This window comes from Carassius carassius, chromosome 16, assembly GCF_963082965.1.
Source record: "Carassius carassius chromosome 16, fCarCar2.1, whole genome shotgun sequence".
Taxonomy (NCBI): domain Eukaryota; kingdom Metazoa; phylum Chordata; class Actinopteri; order Cypriniformes; family Cyprinidae; genus Carassius; species Carassius carassius.
Window position 1 is genome coordinate 14,738,287 of NC_081770.1, and position 21,668 is coordinate 14,759,954.

General features: G+C 37.2%; 2 protein-coding genes across 3 annotated transcripts in view; both read left to right on the forward strand.

The window, feature by feature from the left end:
• Window positions 1-509: 509 nt before the first annotated feature.
• On the forward strand, window positions 510-8,537 carry kctd6a (potassium channel tetramerization domain containing 6a). The gene is made up of 3 exons (XM_059569215.1): window positions 510-812; window positions 1,166-1,275; window positions 7,260-8,537. Exons 2-3 carry the CDS (start codon window positions 1,249-1,251, stop codon window positions 7,944-7,946), a joined length of 714 nt encoding a protein of 237 aa, XP_059425198.1. The 5' UTR covers window positions 510-812; window positions 1,166-1,248; the 3' UTR covers window positions 7,947-8,537.
• Window positions 8,538-11,613: 3,076 nt separating this feature from the next.
• LOC132159644 (coiled-coil domain-containing protein 71-like) overlaps window positions 11,614-21,668 on the forward strand; it is a 26,186-nt gene continuing 16,131 nt past the window's right edge. Inside the window, exon 1 of one of the 2 annotated variants that reach the window (XM_059569216.1) lies at window positions 11,614-11,746. The gene's annotated coding sequence lies outside the window, so the exon portion shown is untranslated. Of the gene's footprint in view, window positions 11,747-11,850; window positions 11,997-21,668 lie in introns of those variants that run through there. The other variant, XM_059569217.1, reaches the window with a different exon arrangement.

Below are 21,668 nucleotides of genomic sequence, written 5' to 3' on the forward strand. Positions count from 1 at the left end.
AATATTAAATTGGTAGAAATGATGACAGTTGAGGGCTGTTACAGTTGTTATTTGTTTAAAAAGTTGATTATCATTTTCACAGAAATGTAATGGTTTATATCTAATTTACTCAAAACCAATTTAGATCTTAAAAGTGTAACCATATCCACGATAGTTTTTCATAATACAGAATAAAAAGTATTATTAAAACGCAAACGTAGAAATCAATGATTACGTTTTTTACGTCATTATCATTTAAGTGTACAGTATGTCACTATAATCTGTGTGTGTGTGTGTGTGTGTGTCTATATATATATATATATATATATATTAATTATTATTTATTATTATAGTGAAATACTGGAACAAATCTGGCAAGGAAATATTTATAAATACGTTACACTTAGTCAGAATCATAATAAACTTATAAAGTATAAATTCTGCTGTATAAATTCTGCTGATTTAAGTGTTTTGGATGACCGTTATAGATTTAAACAGGGCGGGGATCTGTGTAATGGGCGTGGCTTGTTTCGTGGGTGTGTCATTTCCGCTCATCCCACACTGATGCCCCTCTCATCCGTCCTGCTCTGTGTGAATCCATAAACAAATACAGCTATTTAGCAGCCTTTACTCAATCAAACGAGTCTCTTTTGAACATAAAGCTTTCAAGATGTACTTCTATTTTGAAAAAGTAACGAAAAGCTCCTAAACTATCCCTGTTTATTTCCCCTATCCTACATAATCCAGATGCTTTAAACGAGAAGAAGCAACTGAAGTCCATCGGACGAGGAGCAGAGACTAAAATCCCTGAGCTTTAACGTATTTGCAACGAGGTAACGTAAATATAAGCAATCCGTTTTTATTCGCTTTAAGCGATAGATTTTTGATTACGCATATGTTGTGTTGATTAAGACGTCACGCAGCGGCTATAAATTATGCGCGTGGTGCATCATCTTTTAATCATTATCATTCATCAGTATCTGCAGATTGCTGCTTTCCGTAGCTAGTTACGTTTTATGTTTTTCTGTTTGAGACGTTGTAAAAATCTGTGCTTGGATGCTGGGAAATCCTTAGGTGTCCTTCACGTGATTCATTCATTTCACGATTCTAATGTTTCCACGGTGATTTCATCACAACTACTCTTGAATGTCGTCTATACTGTAAAGTAGTGTGTATATTTCTTTAGTTTGCTGCAGGTGAAGTGTTTCTACCCAAGAAAGGCTGCAGAGAGCGTCATTCATCGCATCATTGAAAAGGACCATTGGCCACATGGAGAATGGAGACTGGGCACACATGGTAAATATATAAACGGATGTAATAAAGCAGCGGTTCTCAACCCAAACCCGTGTCGAAATTGTTTACTGTATAAATACAAACAGAATCATGAGCAAAAATATATATATAGGTCACACTTTATTTTATGGTCCAATTCTTGCTATTAACAAAAGATTAACTACGATTTTGCCTCAATAAACTCCCAGTTTGCTGCTTATTAATAGTTAGTAAGGTAGTTGTTAAGTTTAGGTTTGGGGTAGGATTAGGAATGTAGAATATAGTAATGCAGAATAAGTACTTTATAAGTACTAATAAACAACCTATGTGTTAATAATAGACATGCTAATAAGCAACTAGGTAATTATGAGAATAGTGAGTGTTACCACATATATATATATATATATATATATATATATATATATATATATATATATATATATATATATATATGAAAGTATTACAAGAAAACAAATTATTTTGTTGGTTTCTGGAGTGTTGCTAGGTGGTGGTTAGGGTATTACTAGTCTCAGCCTCAGACGTCACGCCCACAAACAGTTGGCTAAACGTCTGATGAATAGTGTTGAAGTCGTTATTGGATTGGTTGAATTCTACAGGATTTCCGTGAGATTTGTTTGCCGCGTTCTTTAATGTTCTGTCTGGAAAGCAAAGATACCATGGCACCAAAACCCATGACGAAAGTAGAAAGCAGTTATGTTTACAACTGTGACGAACAGCAGTATCAACTAAATGCTGGATTTTTAAAAGTATGTGAAATCTTTAAAATACGTCCGAGAGTTTTTCACACCAGTCTGCTATGGTGGCGACATTTCCATGCTGCGGAACTTGACGTTGAACAAAGCGAACTGTGATTAGTTGTTGGACATGTCGGTTAAACAGCCTCGTAGGTGGGCCTTGGCCAATGAAAGCTGTCATGAATTCCTGAGCTTCAACTTGAAGGCCTGGCTACGCAAGACCTAGGGTATTACTAAATAATTGCTCCCTGCCTCCAAGTAAACCCCCCCATGTCTTTATGATATTCTAGTGCAAGTATTCACAAATATTTTCGTCAACCGACCCCTTTTGATATAAAATATTAATGTGATATATTTTAAGTTAATATCTCAATAATTTAACATCACATTTGCATGTTCACAGTTATCTAAGTTGATTAATGGCTGTGCAGTTGCTAGAGTGTTTTGTGTGGTTTCTAGGGTGTTGCTAGACCAGGGTTGTCCAGACTCGATCCTTGAGGGCCGGTGCCCTGCAGAGTTTAGCTTCAAACCTAATTAAACACACCTGATCCAGCTAATCAAGGTCTTACTAGGCATACTAAAAACTCCCAGGCAGGTGTATTGAGATTGAGTTGGAGCTGAACTCTGCAGGACACCAGCCCTCCAGGACCGAGCCTGGACACCCTCGTTCTAGGCTGTCGATAGTTTTCAACACATTAGCTCATTTCACACAGTAATACTAGAATATTGCAATAATATTACCTGAACAACTTTATTGGTAAATACAAAAATGCACTGTTCACACAGCCAACGACGTTCTGTCTTTTTACCGGTAAAGCACCATTCAGACATCCATTTAAAAACACTGGTAAATTCTGTGACATCCTTAACCAGAAAAATTACCTCTAAATGGCTGTGCCTCCCAGTGTTGTGTTTGTAAACATGGAGGGGTACACATAGTCAACATTTTTTATGTTTAGATTTTTGTGTCAAACATTCATGCAGCACTTTTGGCCCAGAGACATCGTTCAAACTGAACTACACAGTGCGGAGTAAATGTGTCATCTGCATCAGAATGTTATGATTGGCCCAGAGTAGACATCCTACGTCAACGCATATTGAACTTGTACGTGCACATATACCGGTAATCTTCATTATGCATTCACACACAAATAATTTAGGTAATTTACTGGTAATAATACAACTTCCCTTACTGATAAATTGTTGGAAAGGAATTTACCAGTATTTCTGAAAAGTTACTGTTCACACATGGTCTCGTTACGGTAATTTACCAGTAAAGACTTTATGTGTGAAAGGGGCTTTTGTTAAACAGGTGCCAGGGTGTTCTGGGTAGTTAACTAAGAAGTTACTGAACAGTTGCTTGTCACTTTAAGAACAGGACCTTCAATAATTCAAAGAGAATATGAAAACAAGCTTGAAGAGTCAGCCATTTTGTCTTAAGCTAATGGTCCAATTTGTCTTAGAGTTACACGATATTTGAAAACCTGTCATGTGACATTTACCATACTACTGGTGTTAAGCTCAGTATATCATATTTGAGTTACCATAGAAACTAATATTCTTTAGGATATTTTAAGTGCAGCTGAAAGCAGCAAATGTTGTTTTCCAGGCGTCTGTAGCCATCTAGCATTGCTAGAAAAAACAAGATGGTTGACGTTTTGCTCGGTGCAGCTTTGTTTTGATGGTCCAACAACTGGAACAGCCCTGAATCAATGGATCTGTGTGGTAACTTGTGTTAGTCTAAAATGGTCATTCATATCAGTCTGAGTACCATCTTGAGATTCTTAGCAGGTAAAAAATTCACATTCAATGCTTTGAACATCAAATATTTATGTTCTTGGTGGTTGAAGATGGATACAGTTACTCGTTGTTTATGTTGATTACTTAGCTCAGCGTTTCTCAGTTCCAGTCCTTGCAACCTCCAAACGCACATTTAGTATGTTTCTCTTATCACATATGGCAATAGTTCTATTTGATCGTAAGAGACCTGTGAAGTGGTCACAGAATATTCTGTCATGATTCCAGTTCGAAAAGAGTGTATATGTTCCATTCCAAAAGGCATTAAAGTTTGCAAGATTTAATTAAAATTGTATTAATTTACAGAAGTATATGATGTCACACTCGTCTGTGTGTGAAGACGCTGCAAGCGGTGGTGTAGTGCAAATCCATGAATGAAAATTCCGAAGTGAAGTAAACTTCAACGGATTTCCCCTGCTCAGGGAGTAGGAAGCACTGAACACTGTATAGGGATCATCATACATGAACTGATCAGAAATCAGTTCATGTATGTAGCTCTCTTCTAACGAACCGGTTATCTGAATCAGGGACCATTTGCATAAAGTTAGCCTCTATGTTAAAGGCACAATATGTTATTTTTCACTGGAGGGCACATTCAAAATAAACAAACAGACAAAGGCGTAGTTTGATGACGCTGTGACTGAGTGTGGAATCATGGGAGTTGTGGTCTTCATCCCCACAGCCAATGCAATCCGACAGGACTCATTAATGGATGAGCTAATGATTTATTAACGTAGAAGAATGAAGCAGAGTGAGACAAGGCTGCTGAAAGAAGCGAAATGAGGCCGCTGAACAAGCGTGACACACGACTCAAAAGCAGTTGAGTTTTTATTATGCCACAGTTGATCGCTTCCGCTCCTTCTGGTCATGCGTATGTGGTAGGAAAAAAAGCAGCGCTGTTTTATCATACTAGATACGTTCTAAAGTTCTGTTATAATGCTACTCTGCTCTGTTGTCATGTATTAATTAAAACGCACAACATATTAAAGTGTCTTTGGGGTTTTCATGTTTTCTAAAAAACAAAAAAACAGAATCGAGGGGTTATGACGTCATTGGCAGGTGGCACGGTGACACTATGGACGTGTCACTGAGTGCTGACTGTTTTTATAGCAATGAGGATTTCTAATGGCAGCTGCAGTGACTGACTTTATCGATTAGCAATTGGCTCTTTCATTCAGAAGGCGGGGCTTCCTGCAAATGAGCGGCCATATTGAGCATTGCATTTTTCCCCACTCAAAACTATACGAGTGACATGTCTTGGGTATTCTATTGTCTTTGTTATTTGAGTTAATGTAAGTACACAAGTCAGCAAAATATATAACGCTGTTTTAGTGGTTTTTGGATATTTTAATAAAAGAAATTACATATCGTAATCCTTTGAGACAGTGACTTAAAGGTCCCCTAGAGTGCCATGAAACAAGCAGCATTTTTCTATGTGGTGACGTAATTTCAAATGAAACAGGAAGAGAGGGCGGGACATATTGAGCCCCGCCCCATTTTTTAAAGTAGCTACTAGTGTTTTGATAAGGTTTGCTCGAGCCTGACTCGTTGACCTCAGTAAAGCTGCATTTGACAGCCACAGTCTAATAGATTTCCCCCTAGATTCTATATGAAACTCTTAGTAAAATGAAATAGTGGACATAATCATTCTGAGGCGGTGTAGTTGCAAAAGTTTTAAATAAATGCAGACTCTGGACTGAAGCCAAAGTCCGGATGTTAGCTGCCGCGGTTCACGTGAAATAACGTGAAACCAGACCTCATTCAAAAAGCACCATTCAAAAGCATATTCACATGAGGACTATGATTTGGAACCACTGGCTTAGCTGTTGGTAGGCAGTCGCTAGGGTGTTCTGGGTAATTGCTAGGGCATTATTAAATGGTTGCTTACCACCTTAAGAACACGACCTCTAAAGACTCAAAATAAAATGAAAACAAGCTTGGAGGATCAGCCATTTTGTCCTATCCCAGTGGTCCATTTTGTCTGAGAACAAGGTTTTATGAAGAACATGGTTGAATTCCAAACTCATGTGGTGATTTAATCCATACCTCCTGAAGCTTAGGCCCTGTTTACACTATTGCGTTTTCATTTTTAAAATGTTGATCCTCATTTACAATGGTGTTTTCACTGTGTTTCAGAAACAATCTCCGTCCATATTACAGACCCTTGCATGTCGCATATCACATGACCATGACATTCATGCACACTGGGCACGCGTGTAAAAGTGTAAACAGGAAGCTGGTTGCTAGTCACTGGCAGGTACTCAGTGGGCATGATGTTATTGTTTACATGGTCGTCAAGGATACACAGAGCAAACATGGGCAGCCACGTCATCTTTTTTAAAAAATCTCAGTTTGGTCTGTTTATACTGAAATGCTAACCCAGAGTTTTCAAACTATTATTATTTAGTACAAAAATGCACTAGTGTAAATGTAGCCTTAAGCCTTGTTCAGACTGTCAGCCCAAATCGGATTTTTGTGCATATTTAGCTGGTCTGAACAGCAACAAACTACATGAAATAAAAAATTTTGCAAATCCGTTTTAAAGCGCATTTATATGTGGTTTGGAATCTTTCTCAAATCTCATTCCTGGAAATCTGTTTCAGTCTGACCAGTCAATCGGATATAGCGTAGCTTTTTCATGCTGTCAGGCCACGTAAAAAAAAAACGCATTAGAGGCTTTGGTAGAAAACATGCTTGTGTTGTTGCGAAATGCAAGTCAAGCAGAAAAATTAAATATACTGCTAGTATTCGGTGCTCTTTGAGTTTTGAAACCCAAGGAAGAGGGCAGCAAAGAATAAAGTCACACATTCCAGCTTCCTGCATTTCTGCCAATGCCTCAAAAAGCGAAGTATAATACAGGGTGACGTCAACATGTTGTCATATCGTAAGACAATGTGTTTTGCTAATTGTATTGGTGTTATTGTTTTTAGCATAGGGATAACAATGCAATATCATTGACATAGAAACCAACGCACATTCCGTAAAGCGAAAGAGCGCATCTGGACACACAAATAGAATATGAACAGTTCAGATACACTGTTTGGACAGTCAGTCATCTAGATTGGGTTCCAATTGGATATGCACAAAATTGGCATAAGGCTGGCAGTCTGAATGAGGCTTTATTTTACATACTAGCGTTTCCATAGAAATCAATGTTATTAAGGGTTTTGAAAGCAGCAAATGTTGTTTTTGAGGCTGGACCCCAACAAATCTTCCTTGGTCAAACAGTTCACTAGAAAAACCAAGTGGGTTTAAGTTCTGCTGGGAAACAATGTAAGTTTGAAGGCTCAGGAACAAGAACAGCACCAAATCAATGGATCTTTGTGGCAATTTTTACCAGTCTAAAGTGGTCTTTTCAGCAGTAATCTGTTGAGTGTTTGTAGCATCAGTACAAGCACCATCTTGACATTGTCAGCAAGAACAAAATGCATGTAATGTTTATGTTCTTTGTTGTAGATGATGGATACGGTTACCCTAAATGTTGGTGGCCATTTGTACACCACATCGCTTTCCACCCTCCAACGTTATCCGGACTCAATGTTGGGTGCCATGTTTCGTGGTGATTTTCCCACCACACGAGATGCCCAGGGCAACTATTTCATAGATCGAGATGGTCCTCTATTCCGTTACATCTTGAACTTTTTACGAACCTCGAAACTGACGCTTCCATGTGACTTCAAAGAAACAGAGCTCCTCCGGAAGGAAGCAGACTTTTATCAGATCGAGCCCTTGATCCATTGTTTAGGAGACACCAAACCTCTTTATCCATTGGACACATTTGAGCAAGTGGTAGAACTTTCAAGTATTCGTAAGCTGTCCAAGTACTCAAACCCGGTGGCAGTCATTATCACCCAACTCACTATCACCACCAAAGTTCACGCGCTACTTGAAGGCATCTCCAACAACTTCACCAGATGGAATAAACACATGATGGACACAAGAGACTTTCAAGTGTCTTTTACCTTTGGACCATGTGATTATCACCAAGAGGTTTCCCTTCGGGTGCATCTGGTGGAGTACATCTCCAAGCAAGGCTTCACAATTCGCAACACGCGGGTGCATCACATGAGTGAACGCGCCAATGAGAACACGGTAGAACATCACTGGACATTTTGTAGAGTTGCGCAAAAGGTTGAAGACTGATTGATGCTGCATTCATGTCTGAATATAAAAATATGTATTGGTAAAATTCAAAGCAATTTGAGCAATTACAAGTTTAACAAAGATATGAGTGATTTTTAATAGTTGCAAACTCGTAATTAAGGTAATTCTGAAACTACCTGAACACACCACATCTCCACTGCAGGTCCTGTTTTAGTTAGCCAGTAATGAAAATGCACAGTAAAAATGTTTTTTGTTGTATTTGGGTGAACTTGTACTTTTGAGTTTTATGCATCTTCTCACCCACTTCAGATGTTTACAGACAAAAAGAAACTGAACAATTTCTAGAACTACTATATACCTCATATACATGGAAAAAGTGACCCAATATTTTCTTAATTTTCAAATCCATAAATGCAACCTAAATCTGCATATATCTGAAATGTTAATATGTAATGCATCAGTGTTTAATATACATTATTCAGTTGTATTTATAGTATTTCTGCAGATATTTTGTCCTGTGATTGAGTCCTTCAACTGTAAATGGTTTGCATGATTCTGTGGTATCTGCACTATTGTTGATTCAGTATTATTTCCCCTTTGATATATCTGAAAATGATGTAATTCGCATGATGCTCAGACCAGACCAAATTTTGGAGTTAATGTCCCATTTAAAATACATTTTAGTCTCAAAATGCATGTAAGACTCAGGTTAGCATCTTTGAAGCTGAGAACATCCATTAAAATGTAAGAATTAATTCATGTGTGTAATGAATTGTGACCTACACATTAAAAACAAGCGTTTCATCATACTTTGTTTTTATCTGGTTGTAGACATTTTTGAATAACATTTGACTGGAAGAACACTTAGTTTTATTAATGGAATTAATTTAAATTATTATTCTAATGGAATATTTTAAGTTTATTTTTGGTGCCACTCTTTCAAATGCAATAATTGAATAAATAATAACTGCATTATCTAAATATATTAGATTTTGCTTTTATATATATATATATATTTATTTATTTTTGGGAAGGGGGGTTGCTTAAACCATCTTGTCTATTGAGCTTGACATAAAAGATAATGGAAATGGCAGATCTAATAATATGTATCATTTATTTTTAGTGTATTTCTCACAATCTTGAATTTACATCTAAGCATCTATAAACATGTTTCTTTTTTTGTGAACATGGCATTTAAAGCGGCAGTATGTATTTCTGTGCCACCAGTGACGCCAAATTAAATTTCAGTCCATTTGTTTAAGTGGTGTTGCATAGCAACAATAACCCAACCATTGGTGTAAGTTCGGAGTGAGGGATGTATTTCTGATGAATGATAAATCTGGAAATTTGTTTAAATTATCTTTTTATGCAATACAGCAGTTTAAGCATTTAAAAATACCAACAGTATCAGTATTTAAAAGAATTGTGGTAACTAACCACTAAAGAAACTGTTGACTCATTAGCCATGTTTCCCCTTTCATTAATCATAAAAAACTTTGTACAATGGCCATTAGCATCAGTATTCACCAATACTAGATTAACTAGCATGGCCTATTTTGACTGACAGCTATATCATATTTATTTTAGCTAGCATTGTGGTTTTATTGATGATTTACTCAGGATATGTGCTGCTGCCACAAATCTAAAAGTGATGTCTATCAGTAATGTGTGCATGCAGGTGTGCTAGTTCTATTTTGGTGTTCTCTAATCTATTGTGTCTATGTTGAAGCAGTTTGTTTTTCTGAAGAAAAGGTAAGTGGTTTTTACTCATGTAAAAGTCACCGGGTTTTATGCTAGGGTGGTTGCCATGGATTAAAATGTAGTTGTTTTTAGCACTTTACTTTGCAGTTGCTAGGGTGCTCTGTGTGGTTGCTAGGCGGTTTCTCACTATCCTCTGTAAAACTATCCTCTTCCACTATTCTCTTTTCATCTTTGGCCTAGCTGGTCTTAATTAAGGAAATTGGCAGGACACCTCAACAAACAGCATGATTAGAATAATCAAGTTACTGAATGTTGTGTACCCCACCGGTGATGCCTTTCTGCCTTTACTGGGCCAGCTAAATGGCCAAGGTTGAGCTGGTTAGCATGGTAGCATCAGCTCCTGCTGGTAGATGATGCAACTACACCAACTGCCTGCAAAAGGAGCAAAGAAAGCTAATGCTAAGGAGCTAATGCTTCTTTAGAGATACATTATCATGTTCATTACAACTCAGCAAATACTATAATATCCAATGTACAATAAAATGTGTTTCGTTTTGTTCAGTTGTGTATATTATTTAAGCTTTCTTCATTGCAGAGCATGTCCTGTGTTGACTGGCATTGACCCATCCACCAAACCATAAAATGGCCGCCATCAGAAGGACTGAGAGGATGTCCCTCCAAACCAAAGTGAAAAAAAAAATAATTATAATCTTCTATCTAATAAAGCCAGAGTTAGCTTCAGTATTGCATAAACTAGAAAAACTCTGGTTGACTAGTACCACTCTGCTAGGGATGTCATGTGACCAGTATAATAGTATGTCAAGCAAATACTACACTCATTCTAAGGCCATGTCCACACGTACATGGGTATTTTTATAAACAGAGCTTTTCCTTCTTCCGTTTTTTAAAAAATCTCCATCCACATGAAAACGCAAGCACAAGAGCATGCCAAACCAACAGGTGGCGCTATAATCTAAAGATAAAAGTACAGGCTCTGACGTAAAAACCCAAAAACTTCGGTTTCCCTGTCTAGACGATAACACTGTAACCAGAGTTTTTGAAAATCCTCAACCTGGCAGGACTTTTCAAAAATGTTCGGTATCAGTGACCTGGCGCTGCGTTTACATGTGGACAAATGGTCAAACCGGGTAGAAAAACTGCGGTTTTAAAAATAACTATGTTTATGTGGACAGGGCCTACGCTATATGATGTTACCTCTTGAAATGTCCAACTTTTGAACATAAATACATTCTATTATCCGCTAAATGTTTGCGTAAGAAAACAACATGTTGTCATTAGCATTGCGGTTCATTATCATCAAAAAATGAAATAAAAAAACACCTAGCAACCAAATTGTTGAGGATAAACGATGCAATGGTAGTATGGCATGAAGGTCTACAATTTTCAATATGGAGGATATTTTGTTGTGCTTTATTTAGAAACCTATACAAATATTGGCTGAAGAGGTTGTTTTTGAGAAGTTTGATTAATTATATTTGGTGCTCAAGAAAGCCGCCATGTTAATGTGATGTCATACGGCCACATTTCTGCAAAATATGTGAAAAACGTGTTAGGAAGTCCAACTTCTAGTGGTGTTCTTTAGTATTTTCCAAGTACATAGTTGTAAATTCCAACCAACATTCCTATCATTATTGTTGAGCATGTACTTCAATCCCATTTGTGGGGGTTGGGCTCCTGCTCACCCATCCCCCACTACCAAACTACAAATCCTGTAGGAATATAATAACCCTTTTGTGATGATTTTTTATTATTATTAAATATATATTTACATATATTTTATACATATGTATATCAAGTTATTTATGACAGTTCGTGGCTATATTAATATTAACACTATAAATAGATGTTTAATAATGTAATGGTCTGTGGTCTGTTTTTTTACTTTTATGTTATATACATATTTCTGCACCATTGTCCACAACAACATGAAAATCTTCTTTTGCACCTAAACAATTTTTAATCTTAGCTAGCTAGCTATTTTCGCGATGGCTCCGCCCCTTCTTCAGTCAGCCACTCCGAAACGCTCGCCCTCTGAAGCTTTGAGAGCCATTTTTTGTTTCATGGCAGAGAGCTCGGCAGCTCTCATTTCAATCCTCTCAGAAGGGACTCGGTAAAAGGTAAGACATGTTTTAAAAAAATATTTATTCATTTGTTGGAGGAAGCGCGGTCTCACTGCTGTGTGACATTTACTTCAAGCATGTTAGCCATAAAGACACCGTGTGGCTTATCCTCAACTACATTTTAGCCTGGCTTTTTTTGCGTATTAGTTTTTCTCAAGTAACGTTAGACACCCAAAGTGGGGCTGAAATACATCTGTTGTTTTTTAAACGTTTTTACTCAATCCGTATGCGAGGCTGTATTCAACCGGTAAGTATCAGACGAATGTTTATCTCCCATTTTCGCGAGCTGAACGTTCCTCTATTGTATTGTTGCATCGCCATTTGAAATGTTATTGAATGTAATTCTAAATGATCGACGTTTACTGCTACAAACCGGTGGTTTCGCAGTATCACTTCGCCTCTTGCATATCACTCGATCTGCTTTAACGCTTTGGTTGCTAAGGAAGATTAATTTAGCGTGTAAAGACCGGATCTGTGTATTTTTCGTATGCGCTCGGCTACGTCAAACCTCGTGAAGTAACGTTATCGCAGTTCAGGGCGCTGCGTGATCTAGCTAACGTTACCAGAAAAAGGTGTCTGTATTCAAGTGTGTGTTGTGAATTTAAACACAGACATAGATTTAAAGTATAGATATCATTACAAAAAACAACAACAACAACAACCTTGAAACAAAAGGCATGCCTATTTTTCAGTTTAACAGTGTAAAATTATTATAATTTGCCAGATTTTTTTATTTACGTAGGGAAATTACTTTTTCAACTAAATAAAATCAGAATTGAATACGAACTACAAATTTACAATAATTTTGTGTTTCGATGCAATTAGCTTAATTAGTGATCACTCATAGCAATATCCCACTGACAAAAATTTAGCGCTGCATTCTTATTTGGAATAACTATCTGAGAATTTTTTTAAATAATAAATTTGCTTTATCTAATCTGTAAACATTGCAAAAACCAGCAATTAAAGGGTTTTAGGGTTTTTGTTTTGTTTTATAATTTTAAACTTTTATGCCGTTAATATTCGTTTTTCGCCATTACAAAGCATTTCGCACCACAATATGCTGGATGATTTGAAAAGCAACATGGCAGCCCAGTGTCATTTTTAAGACAAAGGACTGATCTAATGAATTTGGAGGTCGGGTAAAATGTATAATGTTGACATAACAGAATGGCAGTTAAATTCGGCAAGAAATTTAAATTCACATAATTGAAGCTGAAGTTTACAAAATTATCTATTTTCTAAATTAAATGAATCTTCATGGTGAACAATTAATGTTTGTTTGTTTTTGTTTGTTTTTTGCTTCGTTTTTTTTTTTTTCTTCCAATGGAATAGACTAATGAAACTTCTTCAAATCGTTTGATGTACTTAAACCACACCCCTTTCTTACAATTGACTGCGAACTGATTCACACCTGCTTTCATCCAGTCAACAATAGATAGAACCATCACTAGCCAAAAAAAAAATATTCTTTTTGGAAAATAATTTGTTCAAATGTCTGTTACTTTATAAAAAAAATCTGTTGCTACTTCCGTTAAATCACAAATATAAAAAGCCTTTCAACTCACCTTGTGTTGCACTCCAGTTTTTATAATGCTGCAGTGCATTGAGTGTAAACATCTCTTAACATCTGATTATTTTCTGAAAACTAGCTGCATTTTCTAGATGTTACAGATGATAATACACACTAAAATGATTAAATTAACTTTTATTCTTGCTGTTGCTGCCGCCATGTTGTGGAGACACTGTGTGTTTCCTTGTGAAAATGAAATTACTTTATTTGATCTTCTAAAAGAGGTCACGACTAGAAATCAGGTGGTTAAGTTGTATTTACAGTAGGGTGAGATATATATATACATGTATGTATAAATATATATATAAAAAATGTATGTATAAATATATTAGTGGTGTCAAAATTAGCACGTTAATGCAGGCGAATCATTTTTTTTTCTTTTTCAGATTCTGCATATTTTGCATACACCCCACTCACAACTGGTGCTTCTGTCAATTTCTCTTGACAAGAAGTTAATTTATTCAGTTGCAGAATGAGAGACATTTCAGACGCGTGCTCCACTTCACTTCAGTGCTAGGCGCCAGTCACGCGCTTCCGTCAGTAAATACGCAACCTAAAAACGCAAACTTCATATTATGCCTGCTATAGAGTGCGTGACAACACTTACACTACCGCTGGCTGCAGTTGACAACCGCAGTTGTCACAGCAACAGTCACAGCCATATATTACATCACTGTTCAACCTAAATATTCAAATGCAGTGCATTTTATGGAGGACTGTTCTCCTGATCTTGGGAGAGGAGACTACAATTCTGGCTGTTCTGACTCACAGTCTGTAAGTACATTTACATATTTAAAAGATTTGGCACTGATGATTCCATTGCCTTTATTTACAGAGGTATATAATGTCACACTTGTCCGTGTGTGAGGATTAGGGGTGTGCAAAAAATCGATTTTCATGCGCATCTCCTCAGTAAAGGCACTCCTGTAATTAGTAGTGTATCTCCAGCATGTGCGTTCAGATCAGGGTTGCCAGGTTTTCACAACAAATCCTGCCCAGTTTCTTCTCAAAACTAAAAATCAGGGGTTTGATTCTTCCGGAATCGGGATGTAGGCGGTTGCGATGGGTCGGGTATTGGTAAACATACTGATCGCTCACCGCTGTCAACGTTTTTTGTGCCTTTGAATCATGTCGTCATATCTCTCCGCAAGTAGTCCAATAATTTGTCATGATTGAAGTTCAAAGTGTACGCGCACTGTTCTGAATGCGCCCACACCCAACCATCTACTCACGTGAACAGCTTCAGTTGACTGACGAAGACCGTGAACACGGGTGATTCATGTAAGCAAATCCAATATATTGTCTTTCATTTTTATATGCAGGTCTAGTAAAATTTGACCAATCAATTGATCACTTTTGTCATGATTCCATAACATTAATGTTAAATGATTCTGGGCTAACTTAGCAAAGTAACGCCATGTTGGTTATTGCTTACTTCTAGCTAGAAAGTTTAGCAGCTTCTACAAGGCTCGAAATTGCCAACATTTTTGTTGCATATGCTCCTGAAATTTAATCTGTGCGACCTTAAAAATATATTTGGGAGTAACGTTATATGCGTGGAGCATATGAGCATATCTGTCCACTAATGGCTCGTCCGATTTGCGAACTAATGACTCCTTTGAACCGATTCACTTTAATGAATGCTTAAATCTGATCTGGGTCGAGTTTCCCGATAACAATGTATCTTAGCTCTGAAGAGCGCTCTCAACGTACAAGGTTATAAACGCTCGCCGCAATTCCACGCGCTTTTCCCAAAAACTTTACTTGACATGAACGCGTTCTATGTGCTACTTAAGAGTCGCTGTCCATTCACGAAATTCGTGCTGAAATATAACCTATGGAGTCGTATTCTGAACGTTCAACCTAATAATAGTCTTCTGTTGTGAATTAGCAATCATAGAAGTCTATAATAAAGCACTGACAAAATGGCTGAACAAAAACACAAGAAAAGATACCTTTCAAAAATATAGAGGCAAATAAAGATGTTATTTTTAATAGATGTAAAGGACACCATAGAAATAAGGAAAAACAAAACATCTGGGAGGACAAGAAATGCCAGATAAATGGCTAGTTTTCATGTACGTCAGCAGCAAGTTATTGGCAGATTTTTTGGATTTCATCCCTATTTTGCCCAGTCTTTGAAGCATATTTCCCACATTACTCCTTTTTATGATTTTTTTTTTGTTGAAAAAAACAAGTACAATATTTTTTATTTATTATTATACTATATAAATTATGTCACTGTGTGCGTGTGGCAACACTGGTTCAGGTGGAGCGGCATTCTCCAGGACACACAACATCACAGTATAGTAAGGGGCATAACATTTTCATCACACGCATGAGGTGTTCGGCCAATCACAATGCACTGGATAGCTGGCCAATCAGAGCACACCTCGCTTTTCAGACCAATGAGCTTTGTAAAAATCTATTATTTTCAGAAAGGCATGGCATAGAGGAGAAACAATAATGTACAGTATGTGGAAAATAGTTTTTTTTTTTTTTTTTTTTACTTAAACCGCATAAACCCATTTCATTACACCAAATACCGTATTTTTCGGACTATAAGTCGCACCTGAGTATAAGTCGCATCAGTCCAAAAATACATCATGATGAGCAAAAAAACATATGTTGCATTTATTTAGACCCAAGAACCAAGAGAAAACATTATCGTCTACAGCCGCAAGAGGGCGCTCTATGCTGCTTAGTGTAGACTACAGGAGCACTGAGCAGCATCTCTGGCAGCATAGAGTGCCCTCTCGCAGCTGTAGACGGTAATGTTTTCTGTTAGTTCATTTCTCTTGGTTCATGTCAAATTAATTTTGATAAGTCGCACCTGACTATAAGTCGCATAGGGCGCATGATGTTGCTAAAAAGAACATTATTTTGTGTACCGTATTTTCCGTACTATAAGTCACACTTTTTTTCATAGTTTGGCTGTGACGCTTTCTTGTTGGAAAAACTCAATGCAATGTCCTCGTCTTTAACTCTCATAGTAAGCTTATCATATTAGTTTGCTACATAATTAGGGCCTTATTTCCGTGATGAGGAATGTCGGTATTTATCTTTTTTACTCCCTAATATCGGCGTCGGTATCAGCCCCCTAAAAAACCATATCAGTCGGGCTCAAATTGTGATATGCTTGATGATTTTATTTTAGGCAAGTCATGATGATTTGAGAACAGAGGCTATGATTAACTCAATGTCTTCTGCTGGCTGCTTGGTCGTTACTTAAAAACCTTTTACAAACAATAAATATTCCAAACATATTTCTAAATTCTTTCTATAAAGAAACGAAAAGAAATATAACCACTTTGCTGTCAAAAGAAAACTGAGCTATTTTAATGGGTGGAACAACAGCTGTGAACAACCACGGTGGTAAAAATCTGATACCATCACAGCCCTAGAACACACCGCTAAGCAGTGAAGCTATCTCTTATACTTACATTGCATGCACTTTGTTTATGATGAAAAACCAGAAAAGACGAAAGACCAGAATTCAGTCAGTGAGTGCACACTAAACAACAAAACTCCGGTGTTTCAGTGATGACTCATCTGAATGCCTTTGATTGGCCATTGAATTCATAAGTTCAACAGAATTGTGTATGATTGGTTACATAAAGCATAACCTTGTAAAAAAAAAAGATATATATTATGGAACGAATACGCCCTAATATAGATAATACTAGCCTAATAATAATAGTATCTTTATCAAATGCATCAGCCACAGGTGATATCTCTGACTATCATCAATATACAATATTATTGTCTATAAGCACAACCCTATAAATGGTCACCTTTTGTCTGTAACCTAAAAGTAGTCTAGTCTGATACTTTTTGCCTTGCACATTCAGAGCATGGCGTTGATTGTTGTCATTTGTGGTCATTCTGTGAATTGCATGAATTTAATTGGTTAAGTTGGTAATAACGCGAGCCGCAGAACAATTGGTCCAGCAAAGATCTTTATGAACACCAAGAGTAAACAGTCCTATTTCATCAATATGATGGTGACATGTCTGTCTTGTTTTAAAAGATTGGTTGGTTGCAAACATGTATTCATACTTTGGATATCATAATTGTTCTTCAGTGCCAATGTGTTTTTGTCTGGTCATCCATTTTGAATGAGTGAATTCATCAGACAAACAGATCTAATTTTTGAAAGTGAAAAATGTATCTGTTCTTTGAAACCTATATTCTGTAGGACTACTCTAGGTTAGGGCTTTGTCACCCTAGTGTTTAGGCAACACCAATGTGTTGATTTTTCTTCTTCATTGCTTAATAATGAAGTAGTCTCTGTGATGTAGGTATTGTGATTTATTTCTTAGAATTTTGAGTATCATGTCCCAAATGGATTCCTTAGACATTATGATTTGAATCATCAATCATCATGGATTTCATAAATTTACTTGGGAAGCAATGCTGCTTGGGATATTAAAACTTGTCTTCATAGATTGTATCTGGTGTGTTTTGTCGAACTGCACTGGCAGATCTTTTCACTTTAACTTGTTTATGCCTGAAAACAAATTAAAAATCTGCCAACTGCTCTAAGACAAAATGTACTTGTATTAAAGACACATTTTTGGGAAATTAGTCATAAGTCATGTTAATATTTTGATGTTAAAAGGGTTATTCATAGAAACTTTATAATTTAAGTTATAAATTATATAAATGTAATTCCTTTTAAAGATCTGTGTATGTACCATTTTGACTTGTACACAGGTTTCATTAATTTGCAATTTTGTCTTGGTATGCTTTCAACGTGTAAAGGCATAGTTCATCCATGGAAGCAATCAAAATCAACAAAAGCAGCAGCATGTTCAGAAAGAAAGGGCCTGATCTTCTTAATAGGGCTGTGACGGTTGCCGTGACAACCGCGTCACCGCGGTGGTCAGTTGCTACTGTGGTTGTCTACTGCCACCGGCGGTAGTGCACGTGACGTCACAAACTCTATAGCAAGCATAATACAAAGTTTTGTATATAAGTGCAATAACTGTAATAGTTGCAAATTCTAAGTCTATGGTAATTAACAAATTACCTCAAAACACAGTGTTTCCTTTAGATTGGCAGATCTGAGCGCAGGAAAATACAGTTTATGCATTCAGCAAATTAATTTAGTGTTGGGCGATGGATCTTGTTGGGAAAGCAAATACCACATCACCGATCTGGAGTCATCTGCATTCATGTCACCCATCGGCGTTTGCACAAGTTCTCGTGATCGCAAACGCTGGCTGGTCAGGTTTGGTGATTCTTTCTCCAAACTGGCCAAATACAAGCGTGACAGCGATAAAAAAAAAAGATGGTAACAAGAAATATGGCAATGATTCCTATTTCAAAGAGAGCGCATGCAGATGAGGAGTTACTGAGCTCGCTTGGTGGCGGAAAAGTAAACCAGATGCGTTGCGACAGGTTTTGTCTCTCTACTGTCTATACAGGACATTTGAACTCTGTGTCAGTACGTCACAGACCGGACGGGGATTTATCATGTCGTGTTGTGCTGCATCCAGTGTAGCATCACTGATTATAATGAGTATTTTGTCGCGCTGCGTCTCTCGCGTCCGTTAGACAGGGTGTATTTAACTTTCTTATTTAGGCTACTTTCCTGTTTAACTGCATTATTTCTTTGATATTTATTTTAGTGTTTGGCAGGCGGCGTTCACTGACAGAAGTGCTCAAATAAACACAAACTGACGAGTTAAATAGGATGTGTTAGATGAGTGAGACAGTGCTGGGCTGATTCTATAGACATGTGCATACATATAAATATATCCTGTATATAAAATATATTACATGCATGCACAGTTTAAGTCAGCTTAAATCACCTTTTTTGGTAATTCCATGAATTAACTGACCACGACACTGCTTGCACATAGTTTATTTCGCAGTTTGATATGAAAGGATACACACAAAGGAAGCGCGCACAAAGTGAAGTGAAGCGCGTGTCTGAATCTGAAACCTCTCCTGTTCCGTCATTCTGCAACTGAATAAATGCACTTCTTGTCATGAGAAAAAGTGACAGAAGCAGCAGTTGTGAGTGGGTGGCGATCCCCGCCCCTATGTTAAATATTTTGCATACGTTAAACTGAAAAAAAATTATCGCCTTCATTAACGAGCAAATTTGGACACTAATAAATGTATACATATATATATATATATATATTTTTTTTTTCCAACACCGGTTGTTGGTCCATGACTACCGCGGTGGTAAAAATCAGCCACCGTTACAGACCTACTTCTTAATGTTGAATAAAGCAAATCTGCAGGACCGCAGTTTTAGCAATGTGGTCTGACAAAGTCAGCTGATCATCAGTCATATTTCCAAGGTTTCTGGCTGTTTCTGTGATGAAACAATGGGTTTGATGGAACCCCAAGCAGTTCTGTCTTGGCAAGGTTGAGCTGAAGGTGATGGTCCTTCATCCAGCAACAAATTTCTATTAGACAAACTGAGAAGCGAGCAGCTAACTTCGGATCATCAGGATGGAATCAAAGGTAGAGTTGAGTGTCATCAGTCAAGTCATCTTTATAAGGCACTTTAAACAAAAAAGATAGTAAAAACAACTAAACTACATTAATTAGGAAAACAGTGTGTCAATAATGCAAAATGACCGTTAAAGGCAGTTCATTAAATTCAGTAATATCATCTCAGTTCAGTTTAAATAGTATCTGTGTAATCATTTGCAATCAAGTCAACAATATCGCTGTAAATGAAGTGTCCCCAACTAAGCAAGCCAGAGGCGACAGCGGCAAGGAACCGAAACTCCATCAGTGACAGAATGGAGAAAAAAACCTTGGGAGAAACCAGGCTCAGTCGGGGGGCCAGTTCTCCTCTGACCAGACGAAACCAGCAGTTCAATTCCAGGCTGGAGCAAAGTCAGATTGTGCAGAAGAATCATCTGTTTCCTGTGGCCTTGTGGTCATCTGAGACGAGGTCTTTGCACTGTGTGCAGGTGCCAAGTCCTGTTGGTCAGCAGCAGGAAGCATGAAGTGCTCTAAAACTTCCTGGTATACGGCTGCGTTGACAATCACTGACTATGGAAACTTTACACTGGACCTCAAGCAACGTGGACTGTGCCTCTCCTCTCTTCCTCCGGACTCTGGGACCCTGATTTCCAAAAGGAATACAAAAATTACTTTCATCAGAGAAGATAAATTTGGACCGATCAGCAGCAGTCCAGTCCTTTTTGAAGCGAGACGCTTCAGATGATGTCTGTTATTCAACAGTGGCTTGACACAAGGAATGTGACAGCTAGGGCTGGGCGATATGGAGGATATACAGGAAAAATAACCCCCCAAAAACTACTGTAAAAACAAATATGACAAATATTACATGTTTAGGGGCCTATGAAATGTTTTATTTTTTTCTTCACCATATGTTTTATTGTTATCTAATTCTGTGTTTAAGCAAGTGTAATTATTTAAATGCATAAGAACAACTTAATTTGTTAATTTTTTTTCTTAAAATAGCCTTATGTGAAATGTTTTTCCCCTCTAAAATTCTGTGTATTCACATTTTTCTGGTTCTCAAATGAAGGCATAAAACATTCATTTAATTTATCTGTTAATTATTGAAAATTAAGCAAACTTTATTTTTTGGTAAACAAAGGGGATTTACTATTAAAAATAATACATGGAAGAAATGTTGTGTGATTTACTCCTTAAATTATTCGTTTCATTTTAATAGTAGTAGTAGTAGGCTTTCTACATTCTGCTGAACAATAGGCTAGTAATAGATTTCTGGCAAATACTTTTATTTTCATGGGTTTACCTTTTACAGTTTTGTGTATGTGATACTACAGTCTATGATGTGATATGACACTAGTTTTACTCAAATCAAACGGTCAGATGCTCATGAAGTGACTCTCAGTGCATGTCTGGAGATGTTGTTCATGTGTTCACGTCTTTATTTAGTGAGAGGACAGAAGCTGAAATCAACGGAGCGCCACGCATGCTTCCGGGTGTGTAATAAAACGAAGAAGCACTTCTGCTCCATTCATTAACACAGACACGCAGAACATGCAGGATTCATATTTAAATAGACATTACCGGCTTAATATTTGTAGATATTAGTCTATATCGCGATTTGATATGAGTGCAATGACCTACTTTTGATAATTCATTTAAAATTTGACAAATTCCGTGACATTCCACGTTAAAATGTAAATTCAATTTTTTTGACTGAATTCCGCGATTCCCTCCGCATTTTTTACATCGCGGAAATCATAGGGCCCCACAGTAGACATCTGCCTGCTGTTCGCCCGACGCCTTAAAACTGATGTATCTCCATATAATAGAGCCAATTGTCTTTTTTTTGACTAGTTCTGTAGCCTCCGGGCTGGTTGAGGATGCCGCCAT